The sequence below is a fragment of the Nerophis ophidion genome, linkage group LG13, assembly GCF_033978795.1.
Source record: "Nerophis ophidion isolate RoL-2023_Sa linkage group LG13, RoL_Noph_v1.0, whole genome shotgun sequence".
NCBI lineage: Eukaryota > Metazoa > Chordata > Actinopteri > Syngnathiformes > Syngnathidae > Nerophis > Nerophis ophidion.
The window spans coordinates 48054038-48076767 of NC_084623.1; the positions used below are offsets into that span (position 1 = coordinate 48054038).

Sequence of the window (22730 nt, forward strand, 5' to 3'; positions counted from 1 at the left end):
GCGGCTCTAGAGCCGCATGGGGCTCTTTAGCGCCGGCCTAGTGGCTCTCCGGAGCTTTTTCAGAAATGTATGAAAAAGGGAAAAAGATATAAAATATAAATTTTTTGTTTTAAAATGGTTTCTGTAGGAGGAAAACATGACACAAACCTCCCTAATTATAATAGAGCGCACTATTTACATTAAACATGCTTCATTGATTCGAGTATTTGGCCAGCGCCGTTTTGTCCTACTAATTTTGGCGGTCCCTGAAGTCACCGTAGTTTGTTTACGTGTATAACTTTCTCCGACAATAATGTTTTATGCCACTTCTTTTTATGTCTCATTTTGTCCACCAAACTTTTAACGTTGTGCATGAATGCATAAAGGTGAGTTTTGTTGATGTTATTGACTTGTGTGGAGTGCTAATCAGACATATTTGGTCCCTGCATGACAGCAAGCTAATCGATGCTAACATGCCATTTAGGCTAGCTATATGTACACATTGCATCATTATGCCTCATTTGTAGCTATATTTGAGCTCATTTAGTTTCCTTTAAGTCCTCTTAATTCAATATATATCTCATGACACCCTATCTGTATGTAATATGGCTTTTAATTTTTTGCGGCTCCAGACAGAATAGTTTTTGTATTTTTGGTCCAATATGGCTCTTTCAACATTTTAGGTTGCCGACCCCTTCCCTAAATGATAGTCGGATCCATTCTTTGTCAGGCTTGGAATAAGGAGTGGACTCACATGCAGAGATGAGGTTCTAATAAAGCTTTTATTTTGAAAAACCTCTTAAACCTCCAGAGCCAGAGTAATACGGACTTAATGAATAAACAAAAACTGTCAGCGGAAAAAGTTCCAAAAAGGGATAAACCGAATATCACTCCTAAAGAGGAGGAAAATACTAACAAAAAGACGAACTATAATTAGTGTCGAATCTGCTATGAAAAATTTAACATAAAACGCTCCAACTAGAGGAAGAACAAAAATGGCTATAAATATTTCTACTCTAATAAAGATGAACAAAAAAATCCCTCAAAAACTTTGAGGAAGAAAAGGTATTTAGAAAAATTCTAAACTCACCACTTTGGTAGAACAAAGGCTAGATTAGCAAAGGTCGCTCTAAGGAGGAGAAAAAGTGAAATTTAAAATTACAGCATGGGATTCTTTGTTCCAAGGAAGTAGACGTGGAAAGAGGCAAGGCATGGATACGAACATGAACTTGGACGCTAGACTGACACGAAAGCTCGAGACGATCTGGCACAGAAGGGGAGGCATGAGCTTAAATGGAACATGAGGGTAATGGGAAACAGGTGGAAACAATCAAGGGTCAGGGATGATGTCAGACTGGTGAAACAAGTGGAAGGGCCTGTGATCTGAAACAAGAGGAGTTGCTTTTCAAAATAAAACAAGACAAGACTTCCCTCACCGCGGTGTGACATTCTGAAGATGCCTAAGCGATTTTTAAGCTTTGGCCCATAAAACATGTTTACTGGTTAGTTTTGAGTGTGAGACATTTGCACAGCTGCGTTTTTTAAATTGTCCTCAGTAGTCACAAGCAAATTTGTGTGAATTAGGCAAAATGATTTAAATTTAGTCCCCATGAACTATATTAACTTTTTTTCCCCCAGGGTGCCCAGTAAGAATGATCAGCACATTACTTCATCAATCCAGAGATTTAAAGACGTGTATGAGCTAACTGGAAAGTGGCCATTTTACCTTCTTTTTTTTTTATGCCTCCAGGCTGGTCCCCACAAGTCATGATCAAAAACATGGTCCCCATTCCAAATGATAACCAGTGTGTGTGTGTTTGTGTGTGTGTGTGTGTGTGTGTGTGTGTGTGTCCGCAGAAGGAGTTCCGTATCCCAGCAGATCAGGGCATTGCAGGCCATGTGGCAACCACAGGTCAAATCCTGAATATCAAGGACGCCTACTCCCACCCTCTTTTCTACCGCGGCGTGGATGACAGCACCGGATTCAAGACTCGCAACATCCTCTGCTTCCCCATCAAAGATGAGAACGACGGTAAGATTGAGCAATGTAGGGATGGTTTTCAGCTGGCAGGTTATTATTTTTTATAATAGAGTAGAACACTTTATTGTCAGGGCTTCACGGTGGCAGAGGGGTTAGTGCGTCTGCCTTACAATACGAAGGTCCTGCAGTCCTGGGTTCAATCCCAGGCTCGGGATCTTTCTTTGTGGAGTTTGCATGTTCTCCCCGTGAATGTGTGGGTTCCCTCCGGGTACTCCGGCTTCCTCCCACCTCCAAAAACATGCACCTGGGGATAGGTTGATTGGCAACACTAAATTGGCCCTAGTGTGTGAATGTAAGTGTGAATGTTGTCTGTCTATCTGTGTTGGCCCTGCGATGAGGTGGCGACTTGTCCAGGGTGTACACCGCCTTCCGCCCTATTGTAGCTGAGATAGGCGCCAGCGACCCCAAAAAGGGAATAAGTGCTAGAAAATAGAGGGATGGATGGACTTTGTTGTCATCAAAAATGAGAGAATGACGAAAATAATAGGGTGCAGTTGAAATCGCGATATAAACAATAAATAGCATGTTCAAAATAAGTACGAACAGCAATGCAACAGTGAAAACCAATCAATCAATCAATGGATCAATGTTTATTTACATAGCTCTAAATCACAAGTGTCTCAAAGGGCTGCACAAGCCACAACGACATCCTCGGTTCAGAGCCCACATAAAACAATGTAAGGTATTGGGACAGATTCAATGTCCTAAAGGCCATCTCATAAGAATTGTTTTTAATTATGTTTGTCCTGCTCTTGTGTGACCGCAATCTCTTCCCTGAGACCAGGGTGAGCACTGTCTGCTAGGATTTTCTTTGCTCTGCCCAGACAAAATTGAGCAACGTCCTCTAGGGAAAGCAAAGGGCGGCCGATAATCTTCTCTGCTGTCCCGGTCACCCTCTGCAGGTCCTTTCTGTTTGCAGCAGAGCGGGCAGCAAACTCAACCTGTAAAAAAAGATACCTGCAGTTTCTCCTCTCGGTTCCTTCGCAGCACGGGAAGATTGTGTAGTCTCTGCTGTGCCCTTTTTAGACCAGAAGTGTTGACAGTCCATGTGAGGTCCTCCGAGATGTAAGTTCCCAGGAACTTAAAGGAGTTCAGTTCAGTCGCCACAAATGCTCCATTTACTAAAAGTAAATGATCGAATCTTCGGTCTTTGTGGTGTCCAGCCTCAGGTCCAAGGTCCAAGGTATTGTCACCTCGAGTCTGTATACGGTTGCAAAATGAGCTCTAAAAGCTAGCACTTTAATTTCAGCATGCTAGCATGCTAACGTAAACATGCATACCGCTCGGGATGGTCTCCTGCTGGCCCCACTATGGACTGGACTCTCGCTATTATGTTAGATCCACTATGGACTGGACTCTCACTATTATGTTAGATCCACTATGGACTCCACTCTCACTATTATGTTAGATCCATAATGGACTGGACTCTCACAATATTATGCTAGATCCACTCGGCGTAAATTGCACTGGTCGCCCTGGAAACGGACCCCACATCTACTGTCCTCTCCAAGGTTTCTCACTGTCCCATTGGGTTGCGTTTTTCCCTGCCCTGATGTGGGATCTGAACAGAGGATGTCGTTGTGGCTTGTGCAGCCCTGTGAGACACTCCTGATTTAGAGATATATAAATAAACATTGATCGATTGATTGATACAGTTGGCATGTTTAAAATACCAAGTTGTATGATCTTCTTGACAATTATTCATTATAATCAATGATCAATATAATGTATTTATTTGCAAAAACAAAATCCTTATGAGCAAGATTTTTGTCTTCATTTCTGCAGAGGTGATCGGTGTTGCTGAGTTGGTGAATAAAATGAACGGGCCGTGGTTTAACCGCTTTGATGAGGACCTCGCCACGGCCTTTTCCATCTACTGTGGTATCAGCATTGCCCATGTAAGTCTCTTCCACTTACACTAGACAGGATCCATACTGGCTTCACAAGAGACAGCTCTTATCTGAAAACTCAGTTTTCTTTATAGATATTTTACATACATTCTTCCCTGACTTACATACTTAGAGATATGTTCTTATTTATTTAATAGTATTTATAGTTAACAATGGACCCAGTGATGAAGTGGCGACTTGTCCAGGGTGTAAGCCGCCTTCCGCCCGAATGCAGCTGAGATAGGCTCCAGCACCTGCCGCGACCCCAAAAAGGGACAAGCGGTAGAAAATGGATGGATGGATAGTTCACATTACAGTTAATAGTATTATTTATTAGGTCTGTGAATCTTTGGCACCACATGATATGATTCGATTCTTAGGGGTAACGATTCGATTCAGAATCAATTCTCGATTCAAAATCATTTCTTTTTTTAATCACATTGGATGCCGATTCTATAATTAACTATATTACTCCATAAAATAGATTAACAGCTTTGACAAATTTCTTAATTGCTTAAAAGAAAATTTGTTTTGTTCAGTAAAATTATACCCAAACATTTAAATAAAGTCAAATACAAATAAGGCAATAAGAGGAGTATCCAACACTTCTCTTTTCTAAAGTAAATCTGTACAGCAGATATGATCCACAGGTGTCAAACTCAAGGCTAGGGGGCCAGATCTGGCCCGCCACATCAATGTGTGTGGCCCCCGAAATGGTAATAAAGATACCTTATCTTTTCTTAATAAATAATAAATAAATGGGTTGTACTTGTAATACATTTGTAATAAATGTATTACAAAAATAAATGTACTGTGTGCAATTGCATATATTTACTCTTCAATCATCTCTAATAATAAAACAAAATATTATATCATCATACATTTCAAAACAATGTTTTTGTTCAAAATAAAGATAAATACTTAAATATCTTCTTGACTTGTGATTTCAATCCAACAAATTGTGCAAAAATTTTACAGTTACATTTTTTACAGTAAAATCCACTCCGTATGGTTATTCAATATAGAATAATAATACATTATAAAAACACAACAACAGTAGATTTTACAGTATAAAAAACTATCATGATTTTTGGTGGGGGAAAAAATAGTACTGTTTTTCCATTCCATTTAATTTAATGCCATTTACTTACTTATTTTATATTATACATTGTGGCGACTGAGCTGACAGTTTTTACAGTACAATATAAAGATTTTGTTTGGTACAGCGTACATAAAAAAAATATATAATAATCAAATACATAAAAAATTATACACATTTTATACATACACATTTACATTCATACTGTATATTATTGACTGTTAAAAGCGGCCGTCTGAGGGCAACCATAACTGCAATGTGGCCCTCATTGAAAAGGAGTTTGACGTGACTAGGTCTTCATCAGTGTTTTTCAACCTTTTTTAAGCAAAGGCACATTTTTTTCCATTAAAAAAATACGGAGACACAACAACAGCAGAAAACGTTTAAAAAATGAAATTCCACCAGGTTGTCGTGCTTTATTTTGTGTTTGCTGTTGTTTTCCTGTGTGCAGTGTTTTAGTTCCTGTCTTGCGCTGTTATTTTGGTGGCCCTTCCTGTTTTGTTGGTGTTTTCCTTTAGCAGCTTAACGCCTTCCTTTGAGTGTTATTGCCTGACTTGCTTGCTATTGGCAAACAAGACTATTTAAGTTGTGTGGATGCTTTCCTTCTTTGTGGGGACGTTGTTGATTGTCATGTCATGTAGGGATGTACTTTGTGGACGCCATCTGCTTCACACGCTGTAAGTCTTTGCTGTTGTCCAGCATTCCGTTTTTGTTAACTTTGTCGCCGGTTCAGTTTTACTTCTGTTTTGCATAGCCATCCCTATACTTCATTATAATTATTGATTTGCAAATAATATTTTTGGACCAATTAGGTGAGGTTGCATAATTTCCTACGGCATACCAGAAAATATCTGACGGCACACTAGTGTGCCGTGGCACAGTTGTTGAAAATGGGGCGGCATAGCTCGGTTGGTAGAGTGGCCGTGCCAGTAACTTGAGGATTGCAGGTTCGATTCCCGCTTCTGACATCCTAGTCACTGCCGTTGTGTCCTTGGGCAAGACACTTTACCCACCTGCTCCCAGTGCCACCCACACTGGTTTAAAAAATGTAACTTAGATATTGGGTTTCACTATGTGAAGCGCTTTGAGTCACTAGAGAAAAGCGCTATATAAATATAATTCACTTCACTTCAAAAACACTGATGCACATCAACAATATGATTTGCCTGAGTCGCTGGACAGGACAGATTTAAAAAAAAAATTATAATGCGATTTTTGATTTTCTTGAATCGATTGAGAATCGTTACAAATAAGACTCATGATTAATTCGAAAATAGTTTAGTTTAGTATTTTTAGTTTACATTGTTCATGGCTGTGAACTTGTGCTGTAGTCAACGCCCCTGAGAACATGAATATTGTCTGGGAAAATAGGAGCAGCTCAGAGGAAGCAAAATGCTGAGTCAAGGCGGAGGAGAGTCGACAAACGTCTCCAGGGAAATTTGAAGAAGTTTCTGAGTACGTCACGGAAGCGAGCAGCTTTTATGTTCGAGTGCAAAGGCTTGGTGGGACTGCCCATTAAGCACAGTCTCATGTAGTTGACAAAAATTATCATACCAAGAATGAAAGAAGAATGAAAACTATTGTTTTTTTAAGCCGATATCAATACAGATAACTTACTTCTTACATAGACCGATACTGATAACCGATAATGTAGTTACCGTATTTCCAGACCGTATTTGAGCCCCCCCACCAATTTTAGAAGAAAAAAATATTTTTACATATATTAGCCGCACCGGGCTATAAGCCGCTGATAAATACATTGTGAAATTAGATATTTGTATATGTTTTTTTACATACCTTAACGGTTTCCAAATGGTGTCTGTAACACGGTAGTAAAACGGCAGATAAAAAAAAACAAAAGTCGTTGTCATGGACCCACTAGCTGCGGAAACTAGCTCTCCAATCAGCTAAACAGACACAATAAGTCCACTGTGACGTTTTGGTGATTCAATAAAACTGAAACAATACAAAAAGATTCACAGTGTGGCGCATATTTGTAACAGTGTTAAAAGTTGTTTATATGGCCACCCTCAGTGTGACCTGTATGGCTGTTGACCAAGTATGCGTTGGATTCACTTGTGTGTGTGAAAAGCCATTGATATTATGTGACTGGGCCGGCAAGCAAATGCGGTGCTTTTAAAGTTTATCTCTTTTGTAAAGTAAATCTGAACAGCCAATACGGGCATCTACATCAACTATATGATTTGCCTGAGAAGCTGGACAGGACACAAAACAAACAAAAAAAAAGTTTATTGGAGCTCTGTACTTCTCCCTACGTCCGTGTACCACTCCGTACAGCGGTGTTTTAAAAAGTCATAAATTGTACTTTTCGAAACCTATACCGATACTTTCCGATTTTACATTTTAAAGCATTTATCGGCCAATAACATCGGCAGTCCGATATTATCAGACATCTCTAGTTACTACTTCAACAAATCTCAACAGATTTGAAAAATTTCAACATCCACCATTTCAACTCATTTACACCATTCAACTTTTTGCTAACATTTTCCAAAGAAATTCTCGCTTTACCAGAAATTCCCAATTTTGGGGGGAAAATTCCCATTGATATAGTACATTCTTCAAAGTTCAATCAATCAATCAATGTTTATTTATATAGCCCTAAATCACAAGCACTTCATCCATGGCCACCGGACCTGTGCCCCCCCATCCCCACCCCCCTCCATGAGGGAAAGGGGGGCAGAGGAGAAAAGAAAAGAAACGGCAGATCAACTGGTCTAAAAAGGGGGTCTATTTAAAGGCTAGAATATACAAATTAGTTTTAAGATGGGACTTAAATGCTTCTACAATTACCACATTTTTCATCTCATTTAAACTATTCCAACTTCAAAATATTCAGCCTGTTCAGGAATGTTTGTGCTCTACTTCAACAATTAGTCATTTTGAATTTCGACTTCAGCATTGGAGGATTCAGGCACCATTCCTCCAAGAATTGCTCCATCTAGTTTTTAAATGAACTCTCAATGTGAGTAACTGCCCGTGTTTTGATAGTTTTTCCTATAAGCGTGCTATGATCCGCCGCCCGGGTCATATATTATTTTGGTTTTTGAAACCTTTTGTGTTTTCTGTTTGATTTTGGACTCTTCCGATCCCTAGTTTTGCTCTTCCTTTTTTGTTCCGTTACCACGGTTTCATATTTGTTCCACCTGCTACTTGTTTTTGACACGCACCTGATTTTTGATTGCTGCCAGCATTTAAGCTTGCCTTCTACCTCAGTTCTTCCTGGATCTTTTTTTTTTTGCTGTATGCAACACTCACGTTGGTAATTCCTTAATCTTTTATCTATGCTAAGTTGCTCCTTAGCTTCTCGTGCACTCGGCACGTTACTTTTGGACTCTTGGACTGCATGCTAAGTTTTAGATTAGCTTCCCGTGCGTTCGGCACGCCTTTTCTTTTGTCAGTTTTTGTCCCAATGTTTTCATTTTTGCATTAAACCAAACTCATACCTGCAATTCTCGTCCGATCTGGTCCTCTTGCATCTTGGGGTGACAAATTGCGCATCATCATGACAAAGATGTTTCATTTGAGCAGCTTGTGTATCATTTAAACACGACCCCTTGCATTATTCATCAATATTTAACATGCCGAGGGCTGCCTGAAGTAAGAACTGCATGTCGTTTGAGGTGATTTGACTTCAAATAGGAGAATCTGCATTTTATTGTTATTTACGTCTGTACTGTGTGTCATTGTAAGTGTGACTTAAACAAGCCCTGCGTGAATTGAAAAAAAGATTGGGGTTGAGATAGCTCGGAAGTTGGCCGATAAATAACATTTGTGGCCGCTGTCCGCTCTGCAATTTTCCGGCGATATGAGAAAACATTTCACCTCACTTGAAAATCAATATCCCGACAATTGCGGGAAGCCGGAGGCGTTTAGAGATGAGGATCTTTAAAAAGAAGGGAAGAAGCGGAGTCAATGGGTTTTAATGCAAACGTTTGTCTTTGGAAAGGTTCAATAAAAGCCTTACTGGGTGGTGATGCCATGTTGGTTTGTGTCTGCAGTCTTTGCTCTACAAGAGAGTCCATGAAGCTCAGTTCCGGTCCCACCTGGCTAATGAAATGATGAAGTACCACATGAAGGTAAATAAAACACTTATGCACACTCTTTGCTTTAAATCAGAAATTATTCTCAAGCTGACGCTCCATCTAGTGGTACTTGATTAGATTTCCAACTGTTTGGTCAAAAATATCAAGTAAAACTCTGCCTTGTTTTTAATGGATACTTGGGCCTACGTCGCTACTGTACTTTAGTGCTGGTCATTATGGTGTTACCGGTAAAAAGTTTGCACTAAATAATGCCGTGTGTCTGTGCTGCAGGTTTCAGAAGAAGAGGTGTCCAAGGTGCTGGTCTTAGAGATCGAGCCCATTAAGAAGCTCCATCCGTGTTTCGCCGAGTTCACCTATCAGCCGCGCTCGCTGCCCGACGAAACCACACCCATGGTAAGCCGGAGGGGCGGAAATAGGCTCCATGACGAGCCCGGCAGAAGAGATGAGCTCGCAGATTTGCAGTTAATGTAGGGATTGATTTTGTGGTGTGTGTGTCCACAGTGCGTCCTCAGCATGTTTGAAGACATGGGTTTCATCAACATCTACAAGATCGACCGGCAGACTCTCGCCAGGTGTGACGCTCGCACGTGGACTCCGTACACCACATACAGGGCCAGCCTGAGTTTAGTCGCTCGTTATGTAAATACGATCACATGATTTACATACAGTACATGACAGTAATGCAGGCGTGTTCAAACGTTTGATTTTTGGATATATTTTTGGTTCTTGCGCTTCGGTACAGGGCAGACTAAAGGTATATTTTAGCCTATTGCGGCCCCCCCAGTCAGAAAGTTTGGACACGCCTGCCCTACACGGCACCACACCTACATGTGTGTGCTCCTCGGAGCCAGTGTCATTTGGGTTTTGCATGGCTATTTTTTCAAAATCTCTAACTGTCACAGTTTAAAAATAAAAGTCCACTGCAGAGGGCGCTGGTTCTCAGGAGAATATAGTCATTGTTAGGAAACACACATGTGCTTCTTTCCGCTAACCCCGGGGTCAGCAACCCAAAAACGGTGAAAGAACCATATTGGACCAAAAATACAAAAAAAACCCAAAAAAAATCTGTCTGGAGCCGGAAATAATTAAAAGCCCTATATAAGTCTCATAATGAAGGCAACACATGACAGAAGTGTCTATATCAGCTTTAATAGCCTACTATCAAAATGACTATGTGTCGCAGGCTGAAGCAAATATTTGTTGACAGAAATTATAAAATTCAATATTTATTCCACACATTTTTACAACATTAGAAACCATTAGTAAATCAAAGGCTATTCAGAAGGTGAGACAGTTCTTGTAAATTACTGGCATTTAATGGCCAAATGTATAAATGTGTTAATGTGTCCAAGTTAAAGAAAATGGCAGGCTATCTTCTTTTGAATTATTTATTACAATCTTTGGCGAGCTTGGTGACATTTGCTGTGGTCTGGAACAAAAAGGCACACAAACAACTATCTGAAATGCAGCCAATATTACATACAGATAATGTGTCATGAGACATGCAAATTTAAATTATATACAAAGAGTATGAATGTAAGGGAAATTAAATAAGCTCAAATATACCTACAAATGATGCAATATGTACATACAGCTATACTAAATAGCCTGATTGCTAGTCTATTTCAAGTCGATAACATCAAGAAAGCGCACCTTTGTGCATTCAGGCACAGCATTAAACTTTTGGTGGACAAAATGAGACAAAGAAGGAGTGGAAACTGTTGCGTCACAGTCCACACTGACGGAACTAGTAGAACTGACGGAGTTAGTAGGACAGATCCATGTTCACTAAAGGCTCATATTAAACATATTAAACAGTGGACTTTCTAATAATTGGGAAGGTTTGTCGTCAAAAACAAAAACCGTACTAAAACAAAAATCTTTTTCCATTTTCCATCCTTTTTTTTTAAAATGCTCCGGGGAGCCACCAGGGCGGCGTTAAAGAGCCGCGAGTCGCTGACCCCCGCGCTAACCATACATTTTATTGATTTCACTCTTTGGTGACTCTCCTTGGTGACAGGTTTTGCCTAATGGTCAAGAAAGGCTACAGGGACCCGCCCTACCACAACTGGATGCACGCATTCTCCGTCTCCCACTTCTGCTACCTGCTCTACAAAAACCTAGGGCTGTCCAACTACCTCGAGTGAGTCCGTAACCAGTAGAGTGGAAAAACAAGTTGCCTCTTAGTTAAAGTTATCACATATATATGATTTATGACATCTACAGACTTCCAAAGTTTGCAAATAAATCGATATGATCAAAATAGTATCAGTCTCATGGAAATCCCTGAGTAATTGTGAAAGATAATGAGGAAGACACTCACGACATAATGAGACGTAGAGGTAGGAAACGCAGATCCTTTCCCCATCGACAACAATGCAAATCGTGCAGACTTTGCGAGAGTCAGCAACAAAATTTTACTTAGGGCAAAATTATGATCCAGAAACATATATTGTTGAACTTGAAAATAAGGAGTTTTAGAAGCTCTGCTAAACAAATCCAGCTTTCGTGAAACCCTATGGCATCATGTAGCAGTATTGCTAATTGCTAAACAAGGGATACAAATTACAAACATAATAAAAAAATAGCGTACTGTACAATGTCTGCTCTCACTGTGATGACGGCTGTTAGGATGTCCATAACGTCCCATTTAGATGAAGAATTATTCATGATCCACACAAAGGGTTAATTAGGAAGTCTCTCTGCCGACACTGTCTTCGGTTGTGTGTGTTTGTCTCCATCTACGGGAAAAAAATTGAATGTCACAGATGAACAAATTCTGGATTTACGGCTAAATCGTCCTAATATCCAGATTAGTGGCATGATTGATCATCTAAAAGCTTCAGAGGGCTACTTAGCTGTCTGTATCATTGCTGCTGAGAATTGTGTGGCACAGTTAGGACAGTGGCCGTGCCAGCAACCTGAGGGTTCCTGGTTCGAGCCCTCAGCTTCTATCAACCTTGTCACGTTCGTTGTGTCCTTGAGCAAGACACTTCACCCTTGCTCCTGATGGGTCGTGGTTAGGGCCTTGCATGGCAACTCCCACCATCAAAGTGTGAATGTGTGTGTGAATGGGTGAATGTGGAAATAGTGTCAAAGCGCATTAAGTGTCTTGAAGGTAGAAAAGCGCTATACAAGTATTACCCATTTTACTATTTACCATCGCTTCGCTAAGAAATAGTTTGCGCTTATGACAACAACACGGCTAATATTTGGTTAATATTCAGGTCACGATATGTACAGAGAGTATTGTTGGCGAGTTTTGGACGGTTATTTAGAGGGTTTTGTGGGCAAAATAGAGAGCCCCCATTGACTACATTGTTAAAGGACTTTTTTAATGTATTTATTTATTTACGGCTTAGGATGCATAAAAAAAGAAAATCGTGTTCATGTCATAGAGATTGTGAATGATAGACAGCACATCTCCGTCTAATTTTCTCGTATTTCCAGTATGACTGATCTGAAAACATGGTCAAGAGTGCAGAGGCGTTCCCATTGTGACGTAAATCTTCGGAAATAGCGGAATTTTCAGAATGGCGGACCGAAATTTGGGCCATTTTGTGACGTTTAAACTGTGTTTTCACATACTTTGCGGATTGTAAATACGATTGGATATGGTTTAACGCAGTGTTTTTCAACCCTTTTTGAGCCGACGCACACTTTTTGCGTTAAAAAAAACGGAGGCACACCACCAGCAGAAATCATTAAAAAAATTAACTCAGTTGACAGTAAAAAGTCCTTGTCACAATTGTTGGATATGACTTTAAAGTGTAACCAAGCATGCATCACTATAGCTCTTGTCTCAAAGTAGGTGTACTGTCACCACCTGTCCACATCACGTCGTGACTTATTTTGAGTTTTTTGCTGTTTTTATGTATGTAGGGATTTAGTTCTTGTCTTATGCTCCTATTTTGGTGGCTTTTTCTCTTTTTTTGGTATTTTCCTATGGCAGTTTTACGTCTTCCTTTGTTTTACAATCCGCTGCCCGGATCGTAGTCTATTTAAATTTTTTGAGTCACTTGTGTTTTCTGTTAGTTTTGGACTCCTTTAGTTCCTGTTTGTGCACCTCTGAGTTGGTTCCCATACCTACTTATTATTTTCACCTGCTGCTTGTGTTCGGGACGCGCACCTCTTTGTAATCAGTGACATTATTTAAGCCTGATTTTGCCAGTCAGTCGGTCTGGCTTCTACTGTTATGTAAGTTTTTGCTCGTCTCCTAGCCTCCGCTAGGGATGTCTGGTCCGTACTAAGTTGTAGCCTTAGCTTCCGGTGCGATCGGCACCTTGTTACGGGGCGGCATGGCGTAGTGGGTAGAGCGGCCATGCCAGAAACCTGAGGGTTGCAGGTTCGCTTCCCACCTATTGACATCCAAATCGCTGCTGTTGTGTCCTTGGGCAGGACACTTCACCCTTTGCCCCCGGTGCCGCTCACACTGGTGAATGAATGATGAATGAATGATTGGTGGTGGTCGGAGGGGCCGTAGGAGCAAACTGGCAGCCACGCTTCCGTCAGTCCACCCCAGGGCAGCTGTGGCTACTGATGTAGCTTACCACCACCAGGTGTGAATGAATGATGGGTTCCCACTTCTCTGTGAGCGCTTTGAGTATCTAACAATAGAAAAGCGCGATATAAATCTAATCCATTATTATTATTATTATTATTATTATTGTTTCGTCGGTTTGTTTTCCGTTTTGTACCTGTTTAGTGTTGTTATACTATTAAATCATGTTATGTCTTGTCCGTTTGCATCCTAGGAGAACAAACCCCGCATCACCATGCGACCCGGTCGTAACACTTTGAGCGATATTTCCCGCATATACTTTGTTTTTAGCAATCAAGAATATTTCTGTTGTTTTTATCCTTTTTTCGGGACATTGCTGATTGTCATGTCGTGTTCATATGTACATTGTGGGTGCCATCTTTGCTCCACAGTAAGTCTTTGCTGTCGTCCAGCATTCTGTTTTGTTTTGTTTTTACTTTGCAGCCAGTTCAGTTTTAGATTCGTACCACATAGCCTTCCCTAAGCTTCAATGCCTTTTCTTAGGGGCACTCGCCTTTTGTTTATTTTTAGTTTAAGCATTAGACACGTTTTTACCTGCACGCTGCCTCCCGCTGTTCCCGACATCTACAAAGCATTTAGCTACTGGCTGCCACTTACTGATATGGAAGAGTATTACACGGTTACTCTGCTGATCTCTAGACAGCACAGACACTCAACAACACATAATTTGCAGATTATAATTACTGGTTTGCCAAAAATATTTTTAACCTAAATAGGGTGAAATTAGATAATTTCCCACAGCACACCAGACTATCTCTGGTTGAAAAACACTGGTTTAATGGATGCAATGAAACACAATCAAGCATATAAAGACAACCTGTTTTTCCACTCTACTGGTGCTTTTAATACCTTGACAACTCTGGTGTATTCCTGCATTGCTAATGACCTCATTTCCCCTGCTCTCTCGAAGGGACATAGAGATTTTAGCTCTCTTCGTGTCCTGCCTGTGCCATGACCTGGACCACCGTGGCACCAACAACTCTTTCCAAGTGGCCTCGGTGAGAGCTTTTGGAGTATGTCGGGTGGAGCAAGGAATGAGGCATGTTGTGCCGTGGGATTGTGTCTCGCCTCCGTGGGAGACAGAACACCATTATGATTGGAAGAATGTTTGTCTGTTACGCTCTCGTCATGTACGTGCCTCCAGCGTCGCTTTGCTATTTCGAGAGTCGTCCTAAAAGAGGCACGGGAAGTTCAATGGAAGACGTGGGCTTTTTGTGTGCGTGTGCGTGTGCGTGTGCGTGTGCGTGTGTGTGTGTGTGTGTGTGTGTGTGTGTGTGTGTGTGTGTGTGTGTGTGTGTGTGTGTGTGTGTGTGTGTGTGTGTGTGTCGGGGAACGGGGGGGTTCATGCTGCTTTTTTTTAATCAATGCAACGTGTGTGATGACGGGATGGTGTTTCATTTGTTGACTGCCTCTGTTTTCAGCAATCTGTGCTGGCTGCTCTCTACAGCTCAGAGGGATCCGTGATGGAGGTAAATGCGCAGATAGGTAGCAATTTTGTGCTGAATTACAATTGGATGCCATAAATTTGTCTTGAGGTGGCAAACGATCGCAATTCAAATTGGAAATGGAGGAAGTAGAATTGACATTCAGTGAAATTCGATGTTGATCATGTCACGCTTTACAGTGTATTACTGATGTTACTATGAACTATAGGTGCACATTACATTTTAACTAGAAAAGCATTCGTCAGGCCCTACCTCCAAATAACGAAAACAAAGTATTAAATCCAAAAGATGATGCAGATCACACTTAAGATGTAATAACATGTTTCTTATCCGATTTCTGACATTTCCTGAATGTCCATCCATCCATCTTCTTCCGCTTATCCGAGGTCAGGTGGCAACAGCCTAAGCAGGGAAGCCCAAAATTCCCTCTCCCCAGCCACTTCGTCCAGCTCTTACCGGGGGATCCCGAGGCGCTCCCAGGCCAGCCGGGAGACATAGTCTTCCCAACGTGTCCTGGGTCTTCCCCGTGGCCTCCTACTGGTTGGACGTGCCCTAAACACCTCCCTCGGGAGGCGTTCGGGTGACATCCTGACCAGATGCCCGAACCACCTCATCTGGCTCCTCTCGATGTGGAGGAGCAGAGGCTTTACTTTGAGCTCCTCCCGGATGGCAGAGCTTCTCACCCTATCTCTGAGGGAGAGCCCCGCCACCTGGCGGAGGAAACTAATTTCGGCCGCGTGTACCCGTGATCTTGTCCTTTCGGTCATGACCCAAAGCTCATGACCATAGGTGAGGATGGGAACGTAGATCGACCGGTAAATTGAGAGCTTTGCCTTCCGGCTCAGCTCCTTCTTCACCACAACGGATCGATACAGCGTCCGCATTACTGAAGATGCCGCACCGATCCGCCTGTCGATCTCACGATCCACTCTTCCCTCACTCGTGAACAAGACTCCGAGGTACTTGAACTCCTCCACTTGGGGCAGGGTCTCCACTCCAACCCGGAGATGGCACGCCACCCTTTTCCGGGGCGAGAACCATGGATTCGGACTTGGAGGTGCTGATACTCATCCCGGTCGCTTCACACTCTGCTGCGAACCGATCTAGTGAGAGCTGAAGATCCCGGCCAGATGAAGCCATCAGGACCACATCATCTGCAAAAAGCAGGGACCTAATCCTGCAGCCAGAAACAGATAAAGAATCACAATAACTTGTTTTGTTTTTTTAATTCAATCAAACAAAACAAAGCAATCCAATTTCAAAACCAAAACCGAGCCAGCAACACTCAGAACAGCAACAATAAACAGAGCAATTGAGAAATTTCTATTTTTTATTGCACCACAACTCAGCAGTTTGTAACCATACTTTGCCTATTTCAGAGACATCATTTTGCTCAGGCCATCGCCATTTTGAACACTCAAGGCTGCAACATTTTTGAGAAGTTCTCCAGAAAGGTTACATATATTTATGAGATATTTACATTCATATACTTGGTCCTTGTCACTTGTTTTAAACTTATTTTGTCGTATCCTGCTGCCTTTAGGATTACCAGCGCATGCTAGATTTGATGAGGGACATCATTCTGGCGACAGACCTGGCTCACCACCTGCGCATTTTCAAGGACTTGCAAAAGATGTCTGATGGTGAGTTATAAACCTAAGACATCATATATATCATATATATATATATATATATATATATATATATATATGTATATATGTATGCATCAAAAAAACGACATCAGTGTGTAAAGAATATCACCACATGGGCTCAGGAACGATTCAGAAAACCACTGGCAGTAACTATAGTTGGTCGCTACATTTGTAAGTGCATGTTAAAACTCTACTATGGAAAGTCAAATACTCAGAAATGCCGCCGGCTTGGCTGGGCCCTGAGCTCATCTAAGATGGACTGATGCAACGTGTAAATGTGTGCTGTGGTCGGACGACTCCACATTTAAAATTGTTTTTGGAAACTGTGGACGTCGTGTCCTCCCGACCAAAGAGGAAAAGAACCATCCGGATTGATCTAGGCGCAAAGTTCAAAAGCCAGCATCTGTGATGGTATGGGGGTGTATTAGTGCCCGAAGCATGGGTAACTTACACATCTGTGAAGGCACCATTATATCTGAAAGGTACATGCAGGTTTTGGAGCAAGATATGTTGCCATCCAAGCAACGCTATCATGGACGCCCCTGCTTATTTCAGCAAGACAATGCCAAGACCACGTGTTACAACAGAGTGGCTTAATAATAAAAGAGTGCAGGTTCTAGACTGGCCTGCCTGTAGTCCAGACCGGTCTCCCATTGAAAAGGTGTGGCGCATTATGAAGCCTAAAATACCACAACGTAGACCAACAACTTAAGCTGTACATTAAGCAAGAATGGGAAAGAATTCCACCTGAAAAGCTTAAAAAAATGTGCTCTCAGTTCCCAAATGTTTACTGAGTGTTGTTAAAAGGAATGTAACACAGTGGTAAAAATTTCCCTCTGCCAACTTTTTTGCAAAGTGTTGCTGCCATTAAATTCTAAGGTAATGATTATTTGCAAAAATAAAATGAAGTTTTTCAGTTGGAACATTAAATATCTTGTCTTTGCAGTCTATTCAATTGAATATAATATTATATTTGGGGCGGTATAGCTTGAGGGTTCCAGGTTCGATCCCTGCTTCCGCCATCCTAGTCACTGCCGTTGTGTCTGTGGGCAACGAACTTTACCCACCTCTCCCCAGTGCCACCCACACTGGTTTAAATGTAACTTAGATATTGGGTTTCACTGTGTAAAGCGCTTTGAGTCACTAGAGAAAAAGCGCTATATAAATATCATCCACTTCACTATAAGTTAAAAAGGATATGCAAATCATTGTATTCTGTTTTTATTGACAAATTACACAACGTGCCAACTTCTTTGGCTTTGGGTTTTTTGTAAAAGGTCAAACAGGAAAATGAAATAGTGAAGTTAATTATATTTATGTAGCGCGTTTCTCTAGAGACTCAAAGCGCTTTTCATAGTGAAATATCTAAGTTACAATTAAACCGGTGTGGGTGGCACTGGGAGAAGGTGGGTAAAGTGTCTTGCCCAAGGACACAACGGCAGTGACTAGGTTGGCAGAAGCGGGGATGGAACCTGGAACCCTCAAGTTGCTGGCACGGCCACTCTACCAACCGAGCTATACAGCAATACAAAATAAGAGTGCTAAACAGAAAATGAAGTCGGGAACAAAAGTGCACCCTGTCACTCGGAACGTGACAATTATCACTCAGGGACGTGGAGGCAATATGAAGTGGAAAGCAGTCTCTTATTCGTAACAAGTTTGTACTTAGAGGTGAAAACTTTTAGTAGTTTTTACATAAAGTAATTGTCTTCTTTCCTCCTGAGCGCTGGCGTGTGACAAGCGCATGCGAGCAATTATAATCATGCGGACCCAACGTCTCCTCTGTGGAGCCAATTTTGGAGCTGGTCAAGCAGTCCAAGGACACTGGAAATTTTGACGCAGCGTCTGTCAATCACGACAGGAGGCAAGTCGTGCAATTTCCCCGTGCTTCTTTTTCCCATTCCTTGTAATGCACGCCACCTTTGGCTAATCCGGCGCGCTCCTTCAAAGCGTTTCCCGCTGTGTGCGGAATACGCAATCACACCAATTATAATCTTGTACAAACCCCGTTTCCATATGAGTTGGGAAATTGTGTGAGATGTAAATATAAACGGAATACAATGATTTGCAAATCATTTTCACCCCATATTCAGTTGAATGCACTTAAAAGACAATATATTTGATGATCAAACTCACAAACTTTATTTTTTTTTTGCAAATAATAATAAACTTAGAATTTCATTGCTACACGTGCCAAAGTAGTTGGGAAAGGGCATGTTCACCACTGTGTTACATCACCTTTTCTTTTAACAGCACTCAATAAACATTTGGGAACTGAGGAAACTAATTGTTGAAGCTTTGAAAGTGGAATTCTTTCCCATTCTTGTTTTATGTAGAGCTTCAGTCGTTCAACAGTCTGGGGTCTCCGCTGTCGTATTTTACGCTTCATAATGCGCCACACATTTTTGATGGGAGACAGGTTTGGACTGCAGGCGGGCCAGGAAAGTACCTGCACTTTTTTTACGAAGCCATGCTGTTGTAACACGTGCTGAATGTGGCTTGGTATTGTCTTGCTGAAATAAGCAGGGGCGTCCATAAAAAAGACGGCGCTTAGATAGCAGCATCTGTTGTTCCAAAACCTGTATGTACCTTTCAGCATTAATGGTGCCTTCACAGATGTGTAAGTTACCCATGCCTTGGGCAATAATGCACCCCCATACCATCACAGATGCTGGCTTTAGAACTTTGCGTCGATAACAGTCTGGATGGTTCTCTTCCCCTTTGGTCTGGATGACACGATTTCGAATATTTCCAAAAACAAATTGAAATGTGGACTCGTCAGACCACAGAACGCTTTTCCACTTTCCACTTTCTATCAGTCCATCTTAGATGATCTTGGGCCCAGAGAAGCCGGCGGCGTTTCTGGATGTTGTTGATAAATGGCTTTCGCTTTGCATAGTAGAGTTTTACCTTACAGATGTAGCGACGGACTGTATTTAGTGACAGTGGTTTTCTGAAGTGTTGCTTAGCCCATGTGGTGATATCCTTTAGAGATTGATGTCGGTTTTTGATACAGTGCCGTGTGAGGGATCAAAGGTCACGGTCATTCAATGTTGGTTTCCGGCCATGCCACTTAGGTGGAGTGATTTCTCCAGATTATCTGAACTTTTTGACGATATTATGGACCATAGATGTTGAAATCGCTCAATGTCTTGCAATTGCACTTTGAGAAACGTTGTTCTTAAACTGTTTGACTATTTGCTCACGCAGTTGTGGACAAAGGGGTGTACCTCGCCCCATCCTTTCTTGTGAAAGACTGAGCATTTTTTGGGACTCTGTTTTTATACCCAATCATGGCACCCACCTGTTCCCAATTGGCCTGCACACCTGTGATAATAAGTGTTTGATGAGCATTCCTCAACTTTATCAGTATTTATTGCCACCTTTCCCAACTTTTTGTCACGTATTGCTGGCATCAAATTCTAAAGTTAATGATTATTTGCAACAACAAAAAAAAAGTTTATCAGTTTGAACATCAAATATGTTGTCTTTGTAGCATATTCAACTGAATATGGGTTGAAAATTATTTGCAGATCATTGTATTCCGTTTATATTTACATCTAGCACAATTTCACAACTCATATGGAAACGGAGTTTGTATTTCACACGCGCTTATGATTGTGTGCGTCCGCGTGTGCTTCAGACGGATACAACCCAAAAAGCGGAACCCACCGCTCCATGCTGCTGTGCCTGCTGATGACATCATGTGACCTGTCGGACCAAACCAAGGGCTGGAAGACCACTCGCAAGATTGCGGTCAGTTCTCAGCTTGAGATTATGATACAGTATATTGTGCTGCTCCCAGTGTACATACATGCGCATAATTTGCATAAATAACCAAGACCAGGACCCCGGACTGACAAATCATAGGATAAGGGGGCCATTTTGGTAGATTTCACCTTCAAAACCAGTACAATATATATTTTTTTTTTTTACAAAGAAAATGCAATCTTAGTATAAATGTTGTTTGACTACTAAAGAGCCAAATCCGAATTGAAATGCTAACAGTTAGCATGCCGGCCAAATAGCATTTAAGTAACAAAGTATGAGCAAAATGAGCTACAAAGGCTTGCATGCTAGCAGAGCAATGCTAACATGCTAACAATAGCATTTTTACAGTTAGCATAAGTGAAATGCCAAAATATAGGCTGCTAAATACCTGTTAAATTAGCTAATGTTAGCATGCTAAAGAGCTAACTACAACATGCATCAAGTACCAAAATGTATTACGCTGAGGTGCGTAGCTGAAAATGTCGTTCGAAATGCTGCCATGATAACGTGAGCATGCATCAAGTACCAAAATGTGACTCAGGTGTATGCCTATAAGAATAGCTTTAAAAAGAAGCTAATTACAGATAGCCTAAGTGAAATTCCAAAATATAGGCTGCTAAATAAACTGTTAAATTAGCTAATATTACAATGCTAAAATGCTAACTGTGACATGTGTCAAGTACCAAAATATATTACTCTTAGGTGTGTAGCTGAAAATGTTGATTAAAAGCTACCATGCTAACGTGAGCATGCATCAAGTACCAAAATGTGACTGAAGTGTATGCCTATGAAATTAGCCTAAAAAATGAGCTAATTACAGTTAGCATAAGTGAAATACCAAAATATATGCTGCTAAATACCTGTTAAATTAGCTAATGTTAGCATGCTAAAATGCTAACTGTAACATGTGTCAAGTACCAAAATATATTACTCTGTGGTATGTAGCCAAAAATGTTGTTTAAAATGCTACCATGCTAACGTGAGCATGCATCAAGTACCAAAATGTGACTGCGGTGTATGCCTATTAAATTAGCCTGAAAAAATAAGCAAATTACTGTTAGCATAAGTGAAATACCTAAATATAGTCTGCTCAACACCTGTTAAATTAGCTAAAATTAGCATGCTAAAATCCTAACTGTAACATGTGTCTAGTACCTAAATATATTACTCTGAGGTATGTAGCCGAAAATGTCGTTTAAAATGCTGTGTTAATACAGCCTAGTTGTAGCTGGGACGCATTGTCTTTAATCTCCCTTCTAATAAGTTTAATTTTCTTATTAAAGAAATTCATAAAGTCATCTGCCGAGTGGGTGGAGCTACTGGAAGGAGTCCCTTGTTGGGTTAGCGATGCTAATGTACTAAACAAAATTTTTGGATCGTTTTTATTAAGGCGGATGAGATTTGAGTAATATTTAGCTTTAGCTAAGGTAAGCATAAGTTATTAAACTATCACTCCATGCTTGATGGTGCACCTAAAGTTTATTCGTGCGCCATTTGCGTTCCAGCTTTCTACATAATAATTTCTGAGCTCTAGTTTCTTCAGTAAACCATGGCGTACGCCTTTTTGGAGCCTTTTTTTAACTGCAGTGGTGCTATACTATCAATGGTTTCGCGCAGGGCGTCGTTAAAGTTGTTAGTGAGGTTATCAATTAACAAGTGTTACATACCAAGTTATATGACTGTCGGGTAAACAGCTGCAAAATTAGCTCAAAAAGCTAGCACTTTAATTAGCATGCTAACGTACACATGCTAACAGTTAGCATGTTTCACATACAAAATGTATGAGTGTTAGGTGCATGGCCGTGGAATTCGAGAAAAGAGTGTAACATTACACAGTTTGAACAGGACAATAAAACCATGTGATTTTTTTGGCGTGCCACTAGATGGAGCCCACGTACCAAAGTGGAAGAATCACTGATGACACCATGAATCTCACATGAATGAACAATAAGTCATGTTGCTCTTCATGTTTTCTACAGGAGCTTATCTACAAAGAGTTCTTCTCTCAAGGAGACCTGGTACGTGTTTATTTGTTCAATATCACAAAATACTATTTAAATATTGAGCAAGTATTGACGACCTGGCAGTTCTCAGTCATGTTCCTGTCGCACATGCAGGAAAAAGCCATGGGCAACAGACCCAGCGAGATGATGGACCGAGAAAAAGCCTACATCCCGGAACTGCAGATCAGCTTCATGGAGCACATCGCCATGCCCATTTACAAGT

General features: G+C 41.1%; 1 protein-coding gene across 3 annotated transcripts in view; it reads left to right on the plus strand.

The window, feature by feature from the left end:
• The window catches only part of LOC133564667 (cGMP-dependent 3',5'-cyclic phosphodiesterase), a 495045-nt gene that overhangs the window by 456336 nt on the left and 15979 nt on the right, over positions 1-22730 (plus strand). For all 3 annotated transcript variants that reach the window (XM_061919132.1, XM_061919134.1, XM_061919133.1), the window contains exons 18-30: positions 1837-2011; positions 3806-3918; positions 9031-9108; positions 9346-9468; positions 9577-9647; positions 11096-11218; positions 14547-14634; positions 15058-15105; positions 16461-16535; positions 16625-16724; positions 20377-20489; positions 22484-22522; positions 22622-22728. In XM_061919132.1, the coding sequence (XP_061775116.1) occupies positions 1837-2011; positions 3806-3918; positions 9031-9108; positions 9346-9468; positions 9577-9647; positions 11096-11218; positions 14547-14634; positions 15058-15105; positions 16461-16535; positions 16625-16724; positions 20377-20489; positions 22484-22522; positions 22622-22728 (1253 nt within the window). The remainder of the gene's footprint in view (positions 1-1836; positions 2012-3805; positions 3919-9030; positions 9109-9345; positions 9469-9576; positions 9648-11095; positions 11219-14546; positions 14635-15057; positions 15106-16460; positions 16536-16624; positions 16725-20376; positions 20490-22483; positions 22523-22621; positions 22729-22730) is intronic.